Genomic DNA, 22428 nt, shown 5'->3' on the forward strand with positions numbered 1-22428 from the left:
AACACCTATTCATGATGAAACCTTTCAGCAAACTAGTAATAGAAGGAAACTTCCTCAACTAGAAAAAGAATATCTATGGGGGAAAAAAAACCCTACAGAGAGGATCCTGGGAAGTTGGCAGAGTAGGAAGCCTCAGGAATCTGTCTCCCCACCTAGATAACAATCGCACTGGCAGAATCTGATATAACTATTTTGGGAATCTTTCAGCTTCCAGGGGAAGACTTGGATGGTAAATTGTGGTTAATTTCTGTTCTTAGCACAGTAGCAACTGTTCATCCCCCAGCCACATGATAGGCAGCTGTGCACATGTTCTTGGAGCAGCTTGCACACATCTTGGGAGAGCCAGAGTGTACAAAAAGAACCCTAGCTTCCAAATATTGGGATCTGTGCTCTGATTGCTGATTGCTGGTGTTGGTCACAGAGGTGCAGAGAGGGAGTGGCCGTTGTTGTTGGACTTTCCCTGATTGCTGCAAGCCCTTCCCCTTAAGGCTGAAGTGCTTTCCAGGGGAATTAAAGGGCCAGTGCTCTCTTTTTCCTCACATTCATTTTTGTGTTTTTCCCATTTTGGGAACCAGAAATTAAAGATTAGGGACATTCAAAAATGACTGCATATAGGGGGAAAATTAGAAAGTGACCGTGCATGCCCAGAGAAGAGCTCAGAAAAGACCTGAGAGGACCTTAAGTTTCCACCTTAGGCTGATCCTTAATACAGACACAGCCCACAACAATGAAAACAGTAGCAAAAATCAGCAAACCCTGGGGAAGGGTGAGAATCTGATTTCCAGTTACCACACTATTAGATTCCAATGTCCAGTGTTCAACAAAAAAGTCAGAAAACATAAAGAAACAGAAAAGTATGGCCCATTCAAAAGAAAAAAGATAAATCAACAGAAACTGTTCCTGAAACCTGATTATACTAGACAAAGACTTTAGAACACCTGTCTTAAAGATGCTCAAACAATTAAAGGAAGATGTGGAGAAAGACAAGAAAATGATATATGAACAAAATGGAAATATCCATGAAGAATTAGAAAACCTAAAAAGAAACCAAGAAGAAATTCTAGAGCTGAAAAGTACAATAACTCAAATGAAAAATTCACCAGAGGGATTCAAAGAGATTTGAGCAGGGCACAAGAATCAGCCAACTTGAAGATAGGCCAATGGAAATTATTGACTCTGAGTAACAGAAAGAAAAAGATTCACAGAAAATGAACAGACCCTAAAGGACCTGTGGGACACCACCAGGCGGCCAAATATATGCATTGTGAGAGTTGTAGAAGGAGAAGAGAAAGAGACAGAATATTTGAAGAAGTAATGGCTGAAAAGTTCCCAAATTTGCTAGGAGACATAAATGTAAACATACAAGAAGCTCACCAAACTGTAAGTAGAACAAACTCAAAGAGACCCACACCAAGATGCATTATAGTCAAACTTTAAAAAACCAAGGACAAAGAGAGAGTCTTGAAAGCAGCAAGAAAGGAGCAAATCATTACACACAAGGGATCCTCAATAAGATTATCAGATTTCTCATCAGAAACTTTAGAGGTCAGAAGGCAGTGGGCAGAGTGCTAGAAGATAACAGCTGTCAACCAAGAATCCTATATCTGACAAAACTCTCCTTTAAAAGTGAGGGAGAAGTTAATAAGACATTTTCAAGTAAAAGCTGAGTGAGCTTGTGACCACTATACCTGCTCTGCAAGAAATCCTTAAGGGAGTCCTGCAAGGTGAAATGGAAGGACACTAAACAGTAATGAAGCTGTATGGAGAAATACAAAACTCAATAAAGGTAAATATGTGGGCAATTATAAAAGCTAGTATTATTGTAACTGCACTTTTTGTTTTCTGTATGATTTAAGAGACTAATACAGTTAAAGAAAAAAAAATAGTCTAAAAGCTAGTAGTATTGTAACTTTGATTTGTAACTCCAAATCTTGTATTCTACATAATTTAAGAGCCTAATGCATTTAAAAGGATTATTAGTGTATGTTTTGGGGCACAAGATGTATGAAGATGAAATTTTGTGACATCAACAATCAAAGAGGGTGGGGACTGAGATGTAAAGAAGTCTAGTTTTCATATGTTATTGAAATTAAGCTGGTATAAATTCACATTAGAGTGTTATAACTTGAGGATGTTAAACGCATTCTCCTGGGTAACCACAAAGAAAATAGCTAAAGGATATACACAAAAGGAAATGAGAAACAAATTTAAACATTTCTCTGATTTCTCTAAAAGAAACGAAAAGAACAAGATGGCAACAGTAAAGCAGGAAATGAGGGACAAGAAAACTATAATGCATATAGAAAACAGCCAAGTATCAGAAATAAGTCTCTTCTTATCAGTAATTACTTTAAATATAAAGAGATTAAACTCTCCAAACACAGATTGGCCAAGCTCTCCAAAGGACAGAGATTGGCAGAATGGATAAAAATATAATCAAACTGTATACTGTCTATAAGAGACTGACCTTATAGCCAAAGACACAAATATATTGGAAGTAAAAGGATAGAAAAAAGATAAGTGCAAAACTGTAGGGCTCCGACTTCCTGATTTCAAAACTACCTGACTTCAAGCCTTCCTATAAAACTACAGTAATCAAGACAATTGGTATTGTTGAAAGAGTAAACACATCAGTGGAATTAAATAGAGATCCCAGAAATAAACTCACAGAGATATACTCAACTAATCTTTGACAAGTGAGCGAAGGTAATCCAATGGAGAAAGGATAGTCTTTTCAACAAACATTGCTGGAACAACTGGACATCCACGTATGAAAAAAAGAAAGAATCTGGACACTGACCTTACACCTTGCACAGAAATTAACTCAAAATTGGTTGTTGTCTTAATGTAAAATGCAAAATTACAGAACTCCTAGAAGTTAACAGAGAAGAAAATCTAGGTAACCTTTGGTTGGGAATGGTTTTTCTATAGAACACCAAAAACACAAAAAGCATAATCATGAACAAAAATAGTTAAAAGTTCATCTTCGTTAAAATTAAGAACTTCTGCTGTGTGAAAGACAGTTATGAGAATGAAAAGAAAAGCGACAGGTTGGGGGGAAAATTTTTTTTTTTAAAGATTTTATTTTTCCTTTTTCTCCCCAAAGCCCCCTGGTACATAGTTGTGTATTTTTAGTTGTGGGTCCTTCTAGTTGTGGTATGTGGGCTGCCCCCTCAGCATGGTTTGATGAGCAGTGCCATGTCCATGCCCAGGATCTGCACTGGCAAAACCCCAGGCCACCAAAGCTGAGCACGCAAACTTAACCACTCAGCCACGGGGCCAGCCCCAAGAAAAATCTTTATAAAACAGATCCAGTGAGAAGATGGTGGCGCAGGGGAACACTGAACTCACCTCCTCCTGTGGACGCAACAAATTTACAACTACTCTTGGAACAATTACCCCTGAGAGAGAACTGAAAACTGGAAAAAAGAAACTCCCATGCATCTCGCCCAGTGGTGTAGTGGTTAAGTTTGAACACTCCGCTTCAGCAGCCTGAGGTTTGTGAGTTCCAATCCCTGGTGCAGACCTACACACTGGTCATCAAGTCATGCTGTGGCAGCATCCCACATACAAAATAGAGGAAGATAGCCACAGATGTTAGCTCAGGGCCAATCTTCATCTCACACACAAAAAAGAACCCCCATGACAAGGGGCAGTGCACACTGAGGTGGAAGAGGCAGAAATTCCTTTCTGGAGAGAGAAATACCATCTTTTAGGTGCAGCACTTCATGGCTGGCCAGGAGCAATCCTAAGGTATGAAGCCTTCCCTGGAGGAGAGAGGGATCTGAGCTGGGGAGCATTACCACAATAAGCAGCTTTTGGACTCAGCACAACCAAGACAAGTGTCATAATATCTGGCTATTAACTACAATAGGGAACAACCCCAGAAAAACCAACAGACATAAGGGGATAAAAAGCCTGCTCTTAAAGGGCCCATGCCCAAATTAACCCATTTCAGAAAGCAATGTAAAATCACCAGAAAGAAAGGAGCACAGTCATTTGGTGAAAAGAGACTCACTTGATAGGCTTTGTGCACATCTCAGTGAGAGGTGAGACCTCACCAGGCTGGGACCACTTCCCCAAGGACTGAGATATTGGTGGCAGCTATTATTGTGACCCAGTTCAGGCATGCTGACACAGGTGCTGGCAGATGCTATTGAAGTTCTTCCCCTGGCCTGGTAGACCAGGGGTCTGCCCCACTCACCAGAGCATTGATTTAAACCAGCTCAGCCTGGGCAGGCAGCCTGCCCTAGGGACTGACCCCGCACAACAGCAAGCCCTTGGGCAACTTGTGGACCCACATAGCCAGGGTTCCTGGAACCTCTACAGCTAAGCAAGTGGGTCCGACTCTGTGGGACAGGGCATGCATGAGAGACAGGCCTGTGTTGATGGAATGTGTGTGGCCTCTGCAGCAGGGTAACATGGTCTGCTTCACTGGGTTGGGGTATGCGCATGGGGCAGGACTGGGTTGATGAGGTGTGTGGCCCTGCAGGTGGTGGGGCTTGGCAGCTGCAGCAGACTTGTGTTTCTCAAACAGCCACATAGAGGATTGGCCCCACCTTCCAAAACCTGAAACAATTGGGTGCTCCCATGCCTGAGGCTGGCCCCACCCAGCTGCAATCCTGAGAGAGCTGACAAAGGCCTTACAGGCTGGAGGCCTACAGCAATTGTAAGCCCCTGAGCCTAGCAAGCAGCCACTCTGGGGGCCTACTCACTTAATAGAAAAACTGCAATAGAAATATGCTATTAGACCTTGCTGCCAACTGTGCTGGGGCTCCCCATGCCTGATAAAGTGACTAAAGGGACCATAGCAGCTACATGCAGCTGAACATTTCAACCAGCTGGCCAGGGGAACAGCCTAACCTCCCCAGGCACCTACAACAAGTGCAACCCTGCCACAACGGAAAGACCCACACAGGGGACACTCCTGGAATATTTGGAACTGATGATGAGAGGAAGCAGACTGCTGGGCCTCATAAGGCATGTCTTACTAAGGCCACCTGTCCAAGATTGGGAGGTGTTGCTTACCTACCTTAATACATAGGTATAAGCACAGAAAAAGAGGCAATATGAGGAGACAAAGGAGTACATTCCAAGTAAGGGAACAGGACAAAACTACTAAAAAACAAAACAGATAAACAATCTACCTGACAGAGAGTACAAACTAATAGTCATAAGGTTGCTCACTGATCCTGGGAGATGAATGGATGAACTCAGTGAAAACTTCAACAAAGAATTGGAAAATATAAAAAGAACCAATTAGAAATGAAGAATTCAGTACTGCAAGTGAAAAATTCACTAGAGGGACTCAATAGTGGAGTAGATAATACAGAAGAATGGATCAGTGAGCTGGATGAAAGACTAGAGGAAATGACCCAAGCTGAATAGATAAAAGAAAAAAGAATTTAAAAGAACAAAGAGAGTCTAAGGGAACTCTGGGACATCAAGTGCACTAACATCTGCATTATAGGCATCCCAGAAGGAAAAGAGAGAGACAAAGGGAGAATCTACTTGAAGAAATAATAGCTGAAAACTTTCCTAACCTGAGGAAGGAAACAGATGTCTAGATACAGGAAACACAGCACTAAATAAGATAAACCCAAAGAGGCCCACACCATGACACAGTATAATTAAGTTGTCAAGAATCAAAGATAAAGAGAGAATCCTAAAAGCTGCAAGAGAGAGGAAACAAGTTACATACAAAGGAAACCCTATAAGGCTATCAGCTGCCTTCTCAGCAGAAACCTTATAGGCCAGAAGGGTGTGGCACAATATATTTAAAGTACTGAAAGGAAGAAACGTACAGCCAAGATTACTCTACACAGCAAGGTTATCATTCAGAATGGAAAGACATATAAAGAGTTTCCCAGACAAGCAAAAACTAAACGAGTTTATCACCAAGAAACTAGCCTTACCAGAAATGCTAAAGGGACTTATTTAAGTGGAAAAAAGAAGACCACTAGGGAATGAGAAAATTGTCCCTAACCACCCCCCCCCCCCACCACCAAATAAAATCACTGGTAAAGGCAACTCTACAGTAAAGGTAGCAGATTAATCACCTATGCAGCTAATATGAAGGTCAAAAGACAAAAGTACTGAAATTATCTGTTTCTCTGATAAGAGGGCAATAGAAACACACACACACACACAAAAGAGGTTAGGTATGATAGCAAGAAGATAAAATGTGGGAGGAGGTGAGTAAAAGAGTAGAGCTTTTAGCAAGAGGTCAAACAAAAGAGACCATCAACTTAATATAGATTGCTATAAATGTAGGTTATTATATATGAACCTCATGGTAATCACAAACCAGAACCCTGTAATAAATACACAAAAAAAATAAGAGAAAGGAACCCAAAATAATACTAAAGAAAGCCATCAGACCACAAGGGAAGAGAGCAAGAGAAGAAGAAATGAATAGAGAAGAACTACTAAAACACCCAGAGAAAAAGTAAGAAAATATCAACAAGTACATTCTTATCAATAGCCACTTTAAATGTCAATGGAATAAATGCTTCAATCAAAAGGCATAAAGTGGCTGATTGGATTAAAAAACAAGACCCATATTTATGCTGCATACATGAGACACACTTCAGACTTGAAGGTACTCACAAATTCAAAGTGAAGGGATGGAAAAAGATACTCCCTGCAAATGGCAATGAAAAGAAAGCAATACTTAAATGAGGTAAAATAGACTTTAAAACAAAAACTGTAACGAGACAAAGAAGGTCACTACATAGTGATAAAGGGAACAATCCAACAAGAGGATATGAGTCTTGCAAATATCTATGCACCCAACACAGGAGCACCTAAGTATATAAAGCAATTATTAACAGACATAAAAGGAGAAATAGACAGTAACATAATAATGGTAGGGGACTTTAACACTTCACTTACACCAATGGATAGATCATTCAAACAGATGATCAATAAGGAAACATTGGGCTTAAATGACACATTAGACCAGATGGACTTAGTAGATATATACAGAACATTCCATCCAAAAACTACAGAATACACATTCTTTTCAAAAGCACATGGAACATTTTCCAGGATAGATCACATATTTGGCCACAAAACAAGTCTCAGTAAATTTAAGAAGATTGAAATAATACCAAGCATCTTTTCTGACCACACTGTATGAAACCAGAAATCAACTACAGGAAGAGACTTAGAAAAGCCACAAATATGTGGAGATTAAACAATATGCTACTGAACAACAATTGGGTCAATGAAGAAATCAAAGGAGAAATCAAAAGATTCCTAGAGACAAATGAAAATATGACATGCCAGAATTTATAGGATACAGCAAAAGCAGTTTTAAGAGAGAAGTTTATAGCAATACAGACCTACCTCAACAAACAAGAAAAATCTCAAATAATCTAACAGTACACCTCAAAGAACTAGAAAAAGAACAAACAAATCCCAAAATCAGTAGAAGGAAGGAAATCAAAATCAGAGCAGAAATAAATAAAATAGAGGCTAAAAAAATAGGAAAAAAAATCAATGAATCCAAGAGCTGGTTCTTTGAAAAGATAAACAAAATTGATAAACCTTAGCTAGATTCACCAAGAAAAAAAGAGAGAAGGCTCAAATAAATAAAATCAGAAATGAAAGAGAAGAAATTATGACACCTCAGAAATACCAAAGACTATAGGAGAATACTGTGAAAAGCTATATGCCAACAAATTGCATAATCTAGGAGAAATGGATAAATTCTTAGAATCATATGACCTTCCAAAACAATCAAGAAGAAATAGAGAATTAAATAGACCAATCACCAGTAAGGAGACTGAAACAGTAATCAAAAACCCCCCAAAAAATAAAAGTCCAGGACCAGACAACGTCCATGGGGAATTCTACCAAACATTCAAAGAAGACATAATACCTATCTTTCTCAAACGCTTAAAAAAATTGAAGAGGTGGAGAAGCTTCCCAACTCATTCTACAAAGCCAACATTACCCTGATACCAAAACCAGACAAGGACAATGCAAAAAAGGAAAATTACAGGCCAGTGTCACTAGTGAACATCAATGCAAAAATCCTCAACAAAATAGTAGCAAATCAAATACAACAATACATTTAAAAGATCACACACCATGATTAAGTGGGATTTATTCCAGGGATGGTTCAACATCCACAAATCATCAACATGATACACCACATTAACAAAATGAAGAATAAAAACCACATCATCATCTCAATAGATGCAGAGAAAGCAATGAGAAGATACAGCATCCATTTATGATAAAACCTCTGAATGACATATATGACAAACCCACAGCTAATATCATTCTCAATGGAGAAAAACTGAAAGCTATCCCTCTAAGAACAGGAGCCAGACAAGGGTGCCCACTCTCACCACTCTTACTTAACATACATAGTGTTGGAAGTCCTAGCCAGAGCAGTTAGGCAAGAAAAAGAAATAAAAAGGATCCAAATTGGAAAGGAAAAAGTGAAACTGTCACTATTTGCAGATGATGTGATTTAATGTATAGAAAACCCTAAAGAATCCACCAAAAATCTTTTAAAAATAATAAATGAATATGGTAAAATTGCAAGATAAAAAATCAACATAAAAATCAGTTGTGTTTCTATACACTAACAACAAAGTAGCAGAAAGAGAAACTAAGAATACAATCCCATTTACAATTGCAACAAAAGGATAAAATACCTAGGAATAAATTTAAGCAAAGAAGTGAAAGACCTGTATACTGAAAACTATAGAACATTGTTGAAACAGATTGAAGAAGACACAAAGAAAGGGAAAGATATTCCATGCTCTTGGATTGGAAGAATTAACATAGTTAAAATGTCCGTACTTCCTCAAGCAATCTACAGATTCAATACAATCCCTATCAAAGTTCCAATGACTTTTCCCACAGAAATAAAAGAAATAGTCCTAGAATTTATGTGAAAAAGCAAAAGACCCTGAATAGCCAAAGGAATCCTGAGAAAATATAACAAAGCTGGAAGTATCACACTCCCTGATTTCAAAATATACTACAAAGCTATGGTAATGAAAACAGCATGGCACTAGCACAAAAACAAACTCATAGATCAATGGAACAGAACTGAGAGCCCAGAAATAAACCTGTGAACAGCTAATTTTTGACAAGGGCCCCAGGAACATACAATGGAGAAGGGAAAGTCTCTTCAATGAATGGTGTTGGGAAAACTGGACAGCCACAAGAAAAAGAATAAAAGTAGACCATTATCTTTCTCCATACACAAAAATTAACTCAAAATGGATTAAAGACTTGAATGTAAGACCTGAAACCATGAATCTTCTAGAAGAAAACTGAGGCAGTACACTCTTCAACATCAGTCTTAGCAGCATATTTTCAAGTACTATGTCTGACTGGATGAGGGAAACAAAAGAAAAAATAAACAAATGGGAGTACATCAAACTAAAAAGCTTCCGCACAGCAAAGGAAACCATCAACAAAATGAAAAGACAGCCTAACAATGGGGAGAAGGTATTTGCAAACCATATGTATGATAAGGAGTTAATATCCAAAATATATGAAGAACTCATATGTCTCCACAACAAAAAAAACTAACAGCCCAATTAAAAAATGGGCAAAAGATCTGAAGGGACATTTCTCCAAAGAAGATATACAGATAGCAAACAGGCACATGAAAAGATTTTCACCATCACTAATTATCAGGGAAATGCAAATCAAAACGACAGTGAGATATCATCTTATGCCTGTCAGAATGGCTATAATTAACATGACAGGAAACAAGTGTGGAGAGGATGTGGAGAAAAGGGAACTCTCATACAACACTATGCGAGTGCAAACTGGTGCAGCCACTATGGAAAACAGTATGGAGAGTCCTCAGAAAATTAAGAATCGAACCACCATGTGATCCATCTGTTTCACTGCTGGGTATTTATCCAAACATGAAACACGAATGCATAAAGATACATGCACCCCTATGTTCACTGCAGAATTATTCACAACAGCCAAGACTTGGAAACAACCTAAGTGTCCATCAAGGGACAAATGGATAAACAAGATGTGTATATATACACAATGGAATACTACTCAGCCATATAAAAGGATGAAATCTGGCCATTCTGACAACATGGATGCACCTTGAGGGTATTATGCTAAGGGAAATAAGTCATATGGAGAAAGTCAAATATCGTATGTTCTCACTTATAAGTAGAAGATAACAACAACAGCAAACACACACATAGAAACAGAGATTGGATTGGTGGCTACCAGAGAGGAAGAGGGGAAGAAGGAGGGCAAAAGGGGTAATTAGGCACATGTGTATGGCGATGGATTTTAATTAGTCTTTGGGTGGTGAACATGATGTAATCTACACAAAAATCTAAATATCATGATGTATGCCTGAAATTTATGATTTTATAAACCAATGTTACTGCAATAAAAAATAAAATAGGGGCCAGCCCAGTGGCACAGTGGTTAAATTCACACACTCCTCTTCAGCAGCCTGGGCTTTGTGGGTTCAGATCCTGTGTATGGACCTACACACTGCTCGTCAGGCTATGCTGTGGCAGTGTCCTACATACAAAATAGAGGAAGACTGGCACACATGTTAGCTCAGGGACAATCTTCCTCAAGCAAAAAGAGGAAGATTGTTAACAGATGTTAGCTCAGGGCTGATCTTCCTCACCAAAAAAATTAAAGTAAAATAAAATTGAATTTCCAGTAAAAAGAATCTTTGCAAAACAAATATCTCATAAAGGACTTATATCCAAAATATACAGAGAATTCTTAAAACTGAACATGAGAAAACAACCCAATTTAAAAGTGGGCAAGTGATCTGTACAGATACCTCCCCAGAGAATGTAACCTGATGGGAAATAAGTATATGAAAAGATGCTCAGCATCATATGTCATTAGGGGATTGGAAAATAAAACACCATGAGATTTAACTACACATCTATTAGAAGGACTAAAATCGGAAACGCTGACAGCTCCAAATGCTGTAAAATATGTGGGGTAACATGAACTCTCTTTTATCGCTGGTGGGAATGCAAAATGGTACAGCCACTTTGGCAGACAGTTTAACAGTTTATTACAAAACTAAACATAGTTTTACTACTTGATCCAGCAGTTGTGCTCCTAGATATCTGCCCAAATAAATGGAAAACTTTTGTCTACACAGAAATCTGTACACAAATGTTTCTAGAAGCTTTGTTCATAATTGCCAAAACTTGGAAGCAACCAAGATGTCCTTCAGTCAGTGAATGGAGAAATAAAATGTGGTACATCCATACCATGGAATATTATTCAGCAGTGACAAGAAATAAGCTATCAAGCCATGAAAAGACATGAGGGAACCTTAAATACTCAGCATATTGCTAAGTGAAGGAAGACAGTTTGAAAAGTCTACAAACTTTATGAGTCCAGCTGTATGACATTCTGCAAAAGGCAAATGATAGACTCAGTAAAACCATCAGTGCTTGCCAGGATTTGGGGAGCGAGGAGGAATGACTAGGTGGGGTACAGGGGAGTTTTAGGTAAACTATTCTGTATGATACTGTAATGGTGAATACATGACATTATGCATTTGGCAAAACCCATAGAACTTTGTAACACAAAGAGTGAACCCTAATGTAAACTGTTGACTTTAGTAGTAATAATGTTTCAATATGGTTTCATCAACTGTAACAAATGTACCATACCAATGCGAGACATTAGGGTAGTAATCATAACAGAAAATGGGGGGGGGCGGGCAAGGAAAGGGGACATGTGGGACCTTTCTGGACTTTGTTCAGTTTTTTGGTAAGCCTAAAAGTCCTCTGAGAAATAAAATGTATGAATTAAAATAAAAGATAAACTATAGTATGAATTCATACCAATACGTCCAATTTAAATTCTGAACTGCAGGCTTTTTATTTAACTTTTTAAAATCTTACATCTGCATCTATTTTCTCTCATGCCAGGAGTCCCAGTTGTCATGGCACTAAGAGTGATAGAACATCACACTTATTTTATCCCACATCATACACACATCCCTGTAAAGTAAGAAGATCAGCACTACCACCAACAATATGATAATCAAAACAGTTTGAGATAATTACTTTGGCAGTTCTTTTTTTTCCCCCATGTAGTGTGTATCTCAGTCAAATTACTGTATTTGGAAGTTATGTGAAATAGTTTCCTGTTATGGGTATGCCACCAATTGTAGATGCTGGATTTTTTTATTCAGTGTTTTCAATTTTTAAGCTATGCTTTCTTATAATTTAATTTTGCTTTCTAATTACATAAAATATTTATTTAGCTCCAAAGTCAAATCTAGAAGGCAAGTTATGTTGAAAGAAGTCTGACTTCTATCCCTGCCCCCTCCACCTATTCCTTCCCCACTCTGTAACTATGGGGTCATCCCTGCCTTTTAAAAATAATGGCAAATGTGTATTATATATCCATACTTCCTCTCCATCCTAAGATGAAAAGCATAAGTATACGTACTTTTGTCTATATCTTTTTACAATTAACAATGTATTTTAAACAGCACTCCATATTAATATAAAAGTATATTCCCTTTTTAAACTGTTGCATAGTACTCCATGATGTGGATATACTATGAATTACTCAACCAGCCCCCCACAAGTGGACAGTTGGGTTATTTTTTATTTTTTGCTGTAACAAAATTGTGCTTCAGTGAAAACCTTATGCATGAGAATTTTTGAAATTTTCCTAGTGCCATTTTGGGATAGATTTCACATAAGTCATGTTGCTAGACCAAAACATATCTAATTGTGCTAAATATTGCCACATTCCCTTTCATAGGGTTGGTATTCATTCATATTCATACTGGCAGTGTATGAGAGTACCAGTTTCCTTCAGCCTTGCCAACAGACTTTGATGTCACATTTGGAAATTCAGTATTGTAAGAGGTGAGAAATAGCACCTCAGTGTAACTTTTTTAAACTGCTTTATTAAGACAATTCACATACCATACAATTCACCCATTTATAGTAGACAAATTGATGACTTTTAGTATATTCATAGTCTTGTATAGCTACCACCACTGTCAATTTTAGAACATTTTCATCACCCCAACACGAAACGCAATATCCAGTAAAAGCCGTTTCTTATTTTCCTCCAACGCCCCGCCCTGTGCAACTACTAATCTTTCTGTCTCTATAGATTTGCCCATTCTGGACAACTCATATAAATGGAATTATATAATATGTGCTCTTTTGTGACTGGCTTCTTTCACTAAGCATATTGTTTTCAAAGCTTACACATGTTGTAGCATGTATCAGTATTTCTTTTTGTGGCCAAATATTTCATTGTATGGACATACCACAATTTATTTATCCATTCATCAGTTAATGGACATTTGAGTTGTTTCTACTTTTTGCTTATTATGAATAGTAATGTTGTGAACATTGTTTACAAGTTTTTATATGGACACATTTTCAATTCTATTGGGCATATATCATGAGAGGGATTTGGGGTTATTTTGGACATTTCTGTTGGGTATATAACTAGGAGTGAAATTGCTGTATAATATGGCAACTCTATATTAACCTTTTGAGGAACTGCAAAACTGTTTTCCAAAGCACCTGTACCATTTTACATTCCCATCAGCAATGTATGAGAGTTCCAGTTTCTCTATATCCTCCATGTTCTCCATATCGTCACCTTTCTGGAGTTTTAATTTGCGTTTATCTTAAAAAGTTGAGTATACTTTCATTTGGTGAAAAGCCATTTACATTTTTTATCAACTGTCCGTTTCTCTAGTCCATTTTTATATAATGTTGGTAGTCTTTTTCTTTCATCTATTTTTAGAAACTTTATGTATTAGGGATATTGCACCTTCGTAAATATTTTTTTCCCAGTTTGTCATTTTACTTACCTTATCGTGTTTTTGACGTGCTAACCTTTTTTTTTTCTTCTTTAAATGTAATGTGGACATTTTTATCAAGTTATGATTAGGAACATTTTCCCCATTCCTAGGTTACAGAAGAAGTCACTAAAGTTTTATTCTAATTATTTGTATGTTTTCACTTCTGTAAATGTGGATATCTGGTCCATTTGGAATTTATCTGGCTGTATGATGAGGAATTAATGCAATTTTATCTGTTTCCTGTATGTTTATCCTTATGTTTATCACTTCATTGATTAAAAAGGGTCCATCTTTTCCCTACTTAGTTGAGCTGCCAGCTTTATTGTGTACTAAATTTGCAGTTATAATTGTGTCTGTTTCTGGATTTTTCTTTTCTTCTACATTGGTTCCATTGACATTTTATGAGTATGAATATAATATTCAGTTAGAATCTAACATTTCTAGCTTAGAAGTTTCATTTTTCAAGCAGTATGAAAATAGCATTTGTTTACTTTCTTGTTATCTTACAGACTTAGGATCCAGGTGTAAGAGCAAGAACCTCTCATCAAAAAGAGAAATTTATGAAATAGAATCATCTCAATGGGAAATAATAGAACAACTTGCAAGCCATAAGTGTGAGTGTAAAAGTTTTCGAGATGATAGGGAATGCAAAGGCCAGTTTGAAAGCCAATTAGGAAATAAAGAGGAACTTCTCAGGCAATTAGTCATCACTTATGAAGAAATTCCCAATTTTAGCCAGACTGATACATCCCTTACATTAAAACAGAGAATTCATTCTATTGAGAAATCCTATGAATGTAAAGCATGTAGAAAATACTTCATCCATGGCTTTCAATTGACTGAACATCAGAAAAGTCATTCTGATGAAAAGTTCTATGAATGTAAAGTATGTGGAAAGGCCTTTATTCGAGGCTCACAACTTACTTACCATCAGAGAGTTCATGTTGCTAAGAAACCATATGAATGTAAGGAATGTGGAAAAGCCTTTATTTGTGCCTCGCAACTTACTTATCATCAAAGAATTCATACAGGGGAAAAGCCTTATGAATGTAGAGAGTGTGGAAAGGCCTTTATTCGTGGCTCTCATCTTACCCAGCATCAAAGAATTCATACTGGTGAAAGATCATATGAATGTTATGAATGTGGGAAGGCCTTTTTTCGTGGCTCTCAACTTACTTACCATCAGAGAGTTCATACCTCAGAGAAACCATATCAATGTAAGGAATGTGGAAAGGCCTTTATTCGTGGCTCCCAACTTACTGAGCATCAGAGAATCCATACTGGTGAGAAACCCTACGAATGTAAGAAATGTGGGAAAGCCTTTAGTTATGGCTCACAGCTTACTCTACATAATAGACTTCATACTGGTGAAAAACCCTATAAATGTAAAGATTGTGAGATGGCCTTTATTCGTGGCTCACAACTTACGGAACATCAGAGGATCCATACAGGTAGGAAACCACATGAATGTAAGCAATGTGGAAAGGCCTTTAACTATGGCTCACAGCTTCTTCGACATCAGAGGATTCATACTGGTGAGAAACCCTATGAATGTCAAGAATGTGGGAAATCATTTATTCGTGGCTCACAACTTACTGAACATGAAAAAATTCACACTGGTGAAAAACCCTTCGAATGTAAGGAATGTGGGAAAGCTTTTATTCGTGGCTCACATCTTACTCAGCACCAGAGGATTCATACTGGTGAAAAACCCTATGAATGTAAAGAGTGTGGTAAGGCCTTTATTTATGGCTCGCAGTTGACTCAACATCAAAGAATTCATACAGGTGAGAATCCCTATGAATGTAAGCAGTGTGGGAAGATCTTTATTTGTGCCTCACAACTTTCTCTACATCAGATTTTTCATACTGGTAAGAAAGCATATGAATGTGAGGAATGTGGTAAGGCTTTTATTCGTGGCTCACAGCTAATTTACCATAAGAGAGTTCATACTGGCGAGAAGCCCTATGAATGTAATGAATGTGGGAAAGCATTTATTCGTGGTTCACATCTTACTCAGCACCAGAGAATTCATACTGGTGAGAAACCATACAAATGTAATGACTGTGGGAAGGCCTTTAATCGTGGCTCACAACTTACTCAACATCAGAGAATTCATTCTGGTGAGAAGCCTTATAAATGTAATGAATGTGGTAAGGACTTTAGACGTCATTCACACCTTATGCAACATCATAAACTTCATAATGGAGAAAAGCTGCACCAAAATCTTAATTTAGTAAATCCTCTACCTGTCTGCCCATGACATTCAGCTTTGGAATATTAGACACTTCAGGTTGTGAATGTGGGAATCCTTTTTTAATTTTCATTCATAAGTAATTCAGAGAATTCACAGTAAGAAAGGCTAGATTAATATAAATGCAGAATTACCTTTCATCTTATTTCAATCTTTGTTAGACATAAGTGAATTCATTACAAGAGCACAACCCTAAAATGTAGGGTTCTCTTGTTCAGCATCATTCTCTTGTCCAGCATCACCTGAGCTCCACCATTTACTGTGTTCGTGTGTTCCTTTGGGGAAGTTTCTTAACCTCTGTGTGCTTTAGTTTACTCCTTTATAAAACATTAATATCATATATCTCATCTTAGTGTTCTGCAATTTAAAGGAGTAAATACAGTTAAAGCCTTAAAGCAATGTGTAATACATTGTTTATGCTTAATAAATGTTAGCTATTATTGTAAACATTTTTATTTGGTACTTTAAACACATACTATTACAAAATTCAAATGAGAGGAAGATTTAAAAAATAACAATACATAAGGTAATCTTTTTGTCACTTTTACTAAGCATCAGATAAACCATTTTGGAACAAAAGTGTCTATTATAATTAATGTGAGGTTATACCTTGTCCTAAATCATAAAATTCTTACCAGAAGGGAACCCTAAGGAAAAAAGTATTTGGCTGTTACAAATAAAGTTGCTTATGAACATTTGTCTATAGGTTTTTGTGTGAAAGTAAATTTTCATTTCTCTGGCATAAATTCCTAGCAGTGCAGTTTCTGACTCTTATAATAAATGTATGTTTTCTCTTATAAAAAATGGACAAATTATTTTTTCAAAGTGGCTTTACCATTTCACATTCCCACCAGGAACATGTGAATGACCCAGTTTCTCTGCATCTAGCATTTGGTTGTTGTCACCACTTTTTATCTTAGCCATTCTGATCGGTGTGTGGTGATGTCTCTTTGTGGTTTTAATTTGCATTTCCCTAATGGCTAATGATACTGAACACCTTTTCGTGTGCTTATTTGCCATCTGTATATCCATCTTGGTGAAATGCCTTTCCGTGTCTTTTACTCATTTTTGAATTGTAGAGGCATACCTTAGAGATATTGCGGGTTTGGTTCCAGACCACTGCAGTAAAGCAAATATTGCAATGAAGCAAGTCACGTGAATTCTGGGGTTTCCCGGTGCATACAAAAGTTATGTTTAGGGGCCTGCCTGGTGGTGCAGTAGTTAAGTTCATGTGCTTCTCTTCGGCAGTCCAGGGTTTCCTGGGTCAGATCCCAGGTATGGACCTCCACACCGCTTATCACACCATTCTGTGGCAGACGTCCCACATATAAAATAGAGGAAGATGGGCACAGATGTTAGCTCAGGGCTGATCTTCCTTGGGGTAAAAAAAGTTATGTTTACACTATACTGTAGTCTGTTAAGTGTGCAGTAGCATTATGTCTAAAAAAACAAGGTACATACCTTAATTTTAAAATATTGCTAAAAAGTACTAACCATCATCTGAACCTTCAGTGAGTCATCATCTTTTTGCTGGTGTAGTGTCTTGTAAGAAAAAAAGCAACATCTGCAAATCATAATAAAGTGAAGTACAATAAAATGAAGTATGCTTGTATATTTTTTTACTTTCGGGTTTTGAAAGTGTGCTTTCTATATTCTAGATGATACTAGTCCTTTGTTGAGTATGTGGTTTGCAAATATTTTTCCACAGGGCATAGCTTAGCTTTTCATCCTTTTAACAGGGTCTTTTGAAGAGCAGAAGTTTTCAGTTTTGATAAGTTCTAGTTTATCAGTTTTTCATTTCATGGATCTCGCTTTTGATATCAAATCTAAGGAGTCCTTGATTAGCCTTGGGTCCCAAAGATTTTCTCTTATGTGTTTGCATAAAGTTTTCATGGTTTTATGTTTTACATTTAAGTCTATGATCCATTTTGAGTTAACTTTTTGTGTACATTGTATACTTTAGCTTGATATTCTTGTTTGTTTTGGCTTATGGATGTCCAATTATTCCAGCACCATTTGTTGAAAAGAATATCTTTCCTCCATTGAATTTCTTTTGCATCTTTGTCAAAAATCCATTGAATATATTTGTGTACATCTATTTCTGGGTTTTCTGTTCTATTCCATTGACCTGTGTCTATCCCTCTGCCAATACCACCCTGTCTTGATTATTGTTACTCTATAGGATGTCTTAATGTTGGGTAGAGTGATTCTCCCCACTTTATTATTTTTCAAAATTTATTTAGCTATTCTAGGTCTTTTGCCATTTCATATAATTTCTAGAATAAACTTACCTATATCTACAAAAAAAGCTTACTGAAATTTTAATAGGAATTCAATTTGGGGATAATTGACATCTTTACTATCTGAGTCTTCCAATCCATGAACATGGTATGCCCGTCCATTTTTAGGTATTTATTGAGGGTTTAATTGTGTTCTCCAAAACGTTCAAGTCCTAACTCTCAGTACCTGTCAATGTGACCTTATTTGAAAATAATGGTCTTTGCAGATGTAATCAAGTTAAAATGAGGTCATATTGGATTAGAGCAGGCACTACTCTAGTAATTGGTGTCCTTATAAGAAGAGGGAAATATGGATACAAACATAGGAAAGGCCATGTGATATCAGAGACAGAGGTTGGAATGATGTCTTTATAAGCCAGGGAGCACCAAGGATTACTGGTAACCACCAGAAACTGGAAGGGGCAAGAAGGGATCCTTCCCTAGAGCCTTCAGAAAGAGCATGGTCCTCCCAATACTGTGATTCTGCATATCTGTCCCCGAGAACTGTAAGAAAATAGATTTTTCTTGTTTTAAAATCCTAAGAAACATTCAATCTTTCACCGTTAAGGATGTCAGTAGGTTTTATGTAGATGCTCTTTTTTAAAATGAAAGAGTTCTCTGTTCCTTAGGGGTTCTTTTTTTATTTATTTTTATTTTTTTTGAGGAAGATTAGCCCTGAGCTAACATCTGCTGCCAATCCTCCTCTTTTTGCTGAGGAAGACTGGCCCTAAGCTAACATCCATGCCCATCTTCCTCTACTTTCTGTGTGGGATGCCTACCTCAGCATGGCTTGCCAAGCAGTGCCATGTCCGCACCTGGGATCCAAACTGGTGAACCCCGGGCCTCTGAAGCAGAACTTGTACACTTAACCACTGTGCCACCAGGCCAGCCCCAGGAGGTTCTTTTTTTAAAAAAAAAATCATATATGGATGTTAGATTTTATCAAATGCTTTTTCTGCAGCAATCAATATGATCATAAGATTTTTCTTCTTCAACTTGTTGATATGGTGGATTACCTTGATTGATTTTTGAATGTCAAACCGGTCTTGTATACTTGAAATAAATCCCACTCAGTCATGTTATATAATTTATTGTTGCAATTGATTTGCTAACATTTTGCTGAGGATTTTTCTAAGATTATGAGAGATATTCTGCCATTTTCTTTTCTTTCTTTTTTTGTCTTTGTCTGGTTTTGGTATCAGTGTAATAGTGGCCTCATAAAATTAGTTGGGAAGTGTTCCTCTGTTTTCTGGAAGAAGTTGTATAAAATTTGTGTTCATTCTTCAAATATTTGTGAAAATTTGCCTGTGAAACCATCTGGGCCTGAAGATTTCTATTTCGGGAACCTTACAATGATAAATTCATTGTCTTTAATGGTTATTCAGTTATCTGGCTATTTGGGTTATCTGTTTCATCTTAGTTGAGATTTGGTAGTTTGTGGTTTTTGAGAAATTTAGACCAAATAGTTTTAGACTTGAAATTTTCCATCTTTCCTCCCCCAAAAAACTTTTTGAAGCTGATTCTGTGAGGCTAGTAGCGTAGCCCTAGTGTCAAAATAAAATAAGACCAGATTCCCTTATGATGATAGATTTAAATATTCTAAATAAAACATAAGCACTATCTGCGAGATAATTAAAAGATTACAGGGGAATAGCACTTGTCCAGAATGTCCAAGATTTAATCTTTGCTAGATTAATTACAATTCCAGAGTTTAGAAATTATATTTCGAAGAGGTGATTATGATGGAAAAATGATAATGCAGCCTCAAGTCATTTCCGTTCTCTCAGTGTATGGTTTTGGTTTATGATGTGTTTTTCAAGCCTCTTTGAGGGTGGTCCAAATGAAGAAATATATTTTACATCACAATCCAATATGTACAAAATTTAAACAAATATTTCATAGTACCATTACTTGCAAAAGTTCATTGAAAACACATTTTGGCTACATGCTTAACAGCCATGTTTTAAAATTAATATTTGCCTTAAGACAAATGCACTACCTATGGAATCAACTTCTGGCATACAAAAACAAATCTGAAATTTTATTTTTTTATGATAGATTTTGTTAAATAATTTAAGAGTTTTTCTCATCATGAAATTTTGAGGCATTTTATATGACATTTTGCTTTTAATTAATTTTTACAACATGAGAATTCCCAAATAGGACTTTTTGTTGAGATTAATAGCCAAAGTGAAATTAAGATTTATATTTGATATTTGTTATTCAAACTATCAATGCTAATATCCCAACAGTTCTACAAAGACTTCAATTATGATTTAGTCTGTTAATTTGCCTTTTTGTTATATGAATTCTAAATTCATTGGCTCTAAAAAGATAACTCTTAAAGTTACCTGGCCAAGGCACACTCCCTTAATATTTTAGTTAATTCTTATCTGTCTTACTGTTTAACAAAATTTAAATCATTGATACCCACAATTCAAATACACTGTGACTTGCTGAGTTAAGTTCAAAGTTTAGTCATTACACACCAAAAAAATATTAGAGAATCATAATTCATGCATCAGCAAGATGGCTGTGGAGTCACAACAGCCTGCCTTTGTTGTCTGGACCACCCAGCCTGTTTTACTCACGTTTTGTAATTCATTACATCATAAATAAACCTTTCACTGTGGCTTTCGTAATTGCCACATATGAAAAATGTTTTTACAATGATTTAAGAGTAATGTACCTTGTGCTAGCTTAAAATTATTTGTTTCTAATTCCTTTACTTAGGATCATATCTGTGTGTTAATAACTGAATTTCAGAGATGATATGTTAACCTAAAATTCCCCATAGTATATTTCAAGTCATGTTAGAACTCAGATGATATAGGAAAAAAAGATTCTGTGGTCAAACAAGCCTATAAATCATGGCATATTTCACGTCACTTCTTGGAGCATTAAGTTCATTTTATTTTTTCAGGGCTGTAATCAGTATTGCAGCAGCCAGCCCAGTGGTGTAGTGGTTAAATTCACGTGCTCAGCTTCAGTGGCCCGGAGTTCTCAGGTTTGGATTCTGGGTGCGCACCTAGCACCACTCATCAAGCCATGCTGTGGCAGCGTCCCACATAAAATAGAGAAGGATTGACATAGATGTTAGCTCAGCGCTAATCTTCCTCACAAAAATTAATAAATAAATATGGCAGTGAAGCTTTTTTACTTTAACCCATCATGTGCCAAACTTATTTGACCATGAGTCCTTTCTTATAATACCTTTTAATGTTTTATATGTGAACTGTTTTTGTAAACACTGCTTTAGCTAAAAGAAATAACCTCAGGGGTGGAAGTTCTAAACATTACAGCTGATTGCCAACTAAGTTTAGGAGAGAGCAAGGTGCCTTCTCTGTAAACCAATCGCATTCTTTTTCTACATATAGGACCCTTGTCCTAAAAAAAAATCCTTTGCAGTCCTTTGTTGCCTCCCCCACCCCTTCATCTTAGTTCAGCTTAATGAAGTATTAAAAAAAAAAAAAAAAAACAGCTTCCTGGAATTTTAAAGGTGTAGTAATGAAATAGCTTTATCACAGAGATATTTAGTCCATAAATCAAGTTTTCAGCATTGGAGACTGTCTTCTAAGGTAAAATATACAACAAGCAGAAGAATAAAGATGGTCAAACGGGCCATTATTCCATTACTTTGTTCTCTAACAGTTTTTGAGCTATTCTCATAAGGAATGTTGGAAATTAAACATTTTTATGTACGCATTCATTCTTTCTATATTTGACTAAATTGCTCTTCTGAAATTGCATGATGCATTTCCCTCCAAAACAAGAAATTATAGCAAATATACATAAAGGAAAAAACCTGACTTCCTAAACTAACATGTTAAAAGCCTCGTGAATGCCTCTCCATAGCTTTCTTTATGCTTAAATGTACACATTTATAGGTGGGTCCGTTTTTTTCTTCGTATTTATGTATTTACAGGGTCACTGTATGGACATCAGTGTGCAATGTTTCCTGTAAAATACATCATGCATATCTTTCCAGGTACATATAGATCTAGTAACTCGTTTTCGTATTGGTAGCTGCAGAATACTACATATGTAGAGTGTCATGT

At 36.7% G+C, this 22428-nt stretch overlaps 1 protein-coding gene across 12 annotated transcripts in view; it reads left to right on the forward strand.

Moving 5' to 3' along the window:
- Nucleotides 1-21496, forward strand: part of LOC100062286 (zinc finger protein 345) — a 40712-nt gene extending 19216 nt beyond the window's left edge. For all 12 annotated transcript variants that reach the window (XM_070224183.1, XM_070224186.1, XM_023651291.2 and 9 more), the window contains one exon: nt 14347-21496. In XM_070224183.1, coding sequence (XP_070080284.1) covers nt 14347-16100 — 1754 coding nt within the window. In that variant the 3' untranslated portion in view covers nt 16101-21496. The remainder of the gene's footprint in view (nt 1-14346) is intronic.
- The last annotated feature ends 932 nt before the right edge of the window (nt 21497-22428 follow it).

The sequence above is a fragment of the Equus caballus genome, chromosome 10 (genome assembly GCF_041296265.1).
Source record: "Equus caballus isolate H_3958 breed thoroughbred chromosome 10, TB-T2T, whole genome shotgun sequence".
NCBI lineage: Eukaryota > Metazoa > Chordata > Mammalia > Perissodactyla > Equidae > Equus > Equus caballus.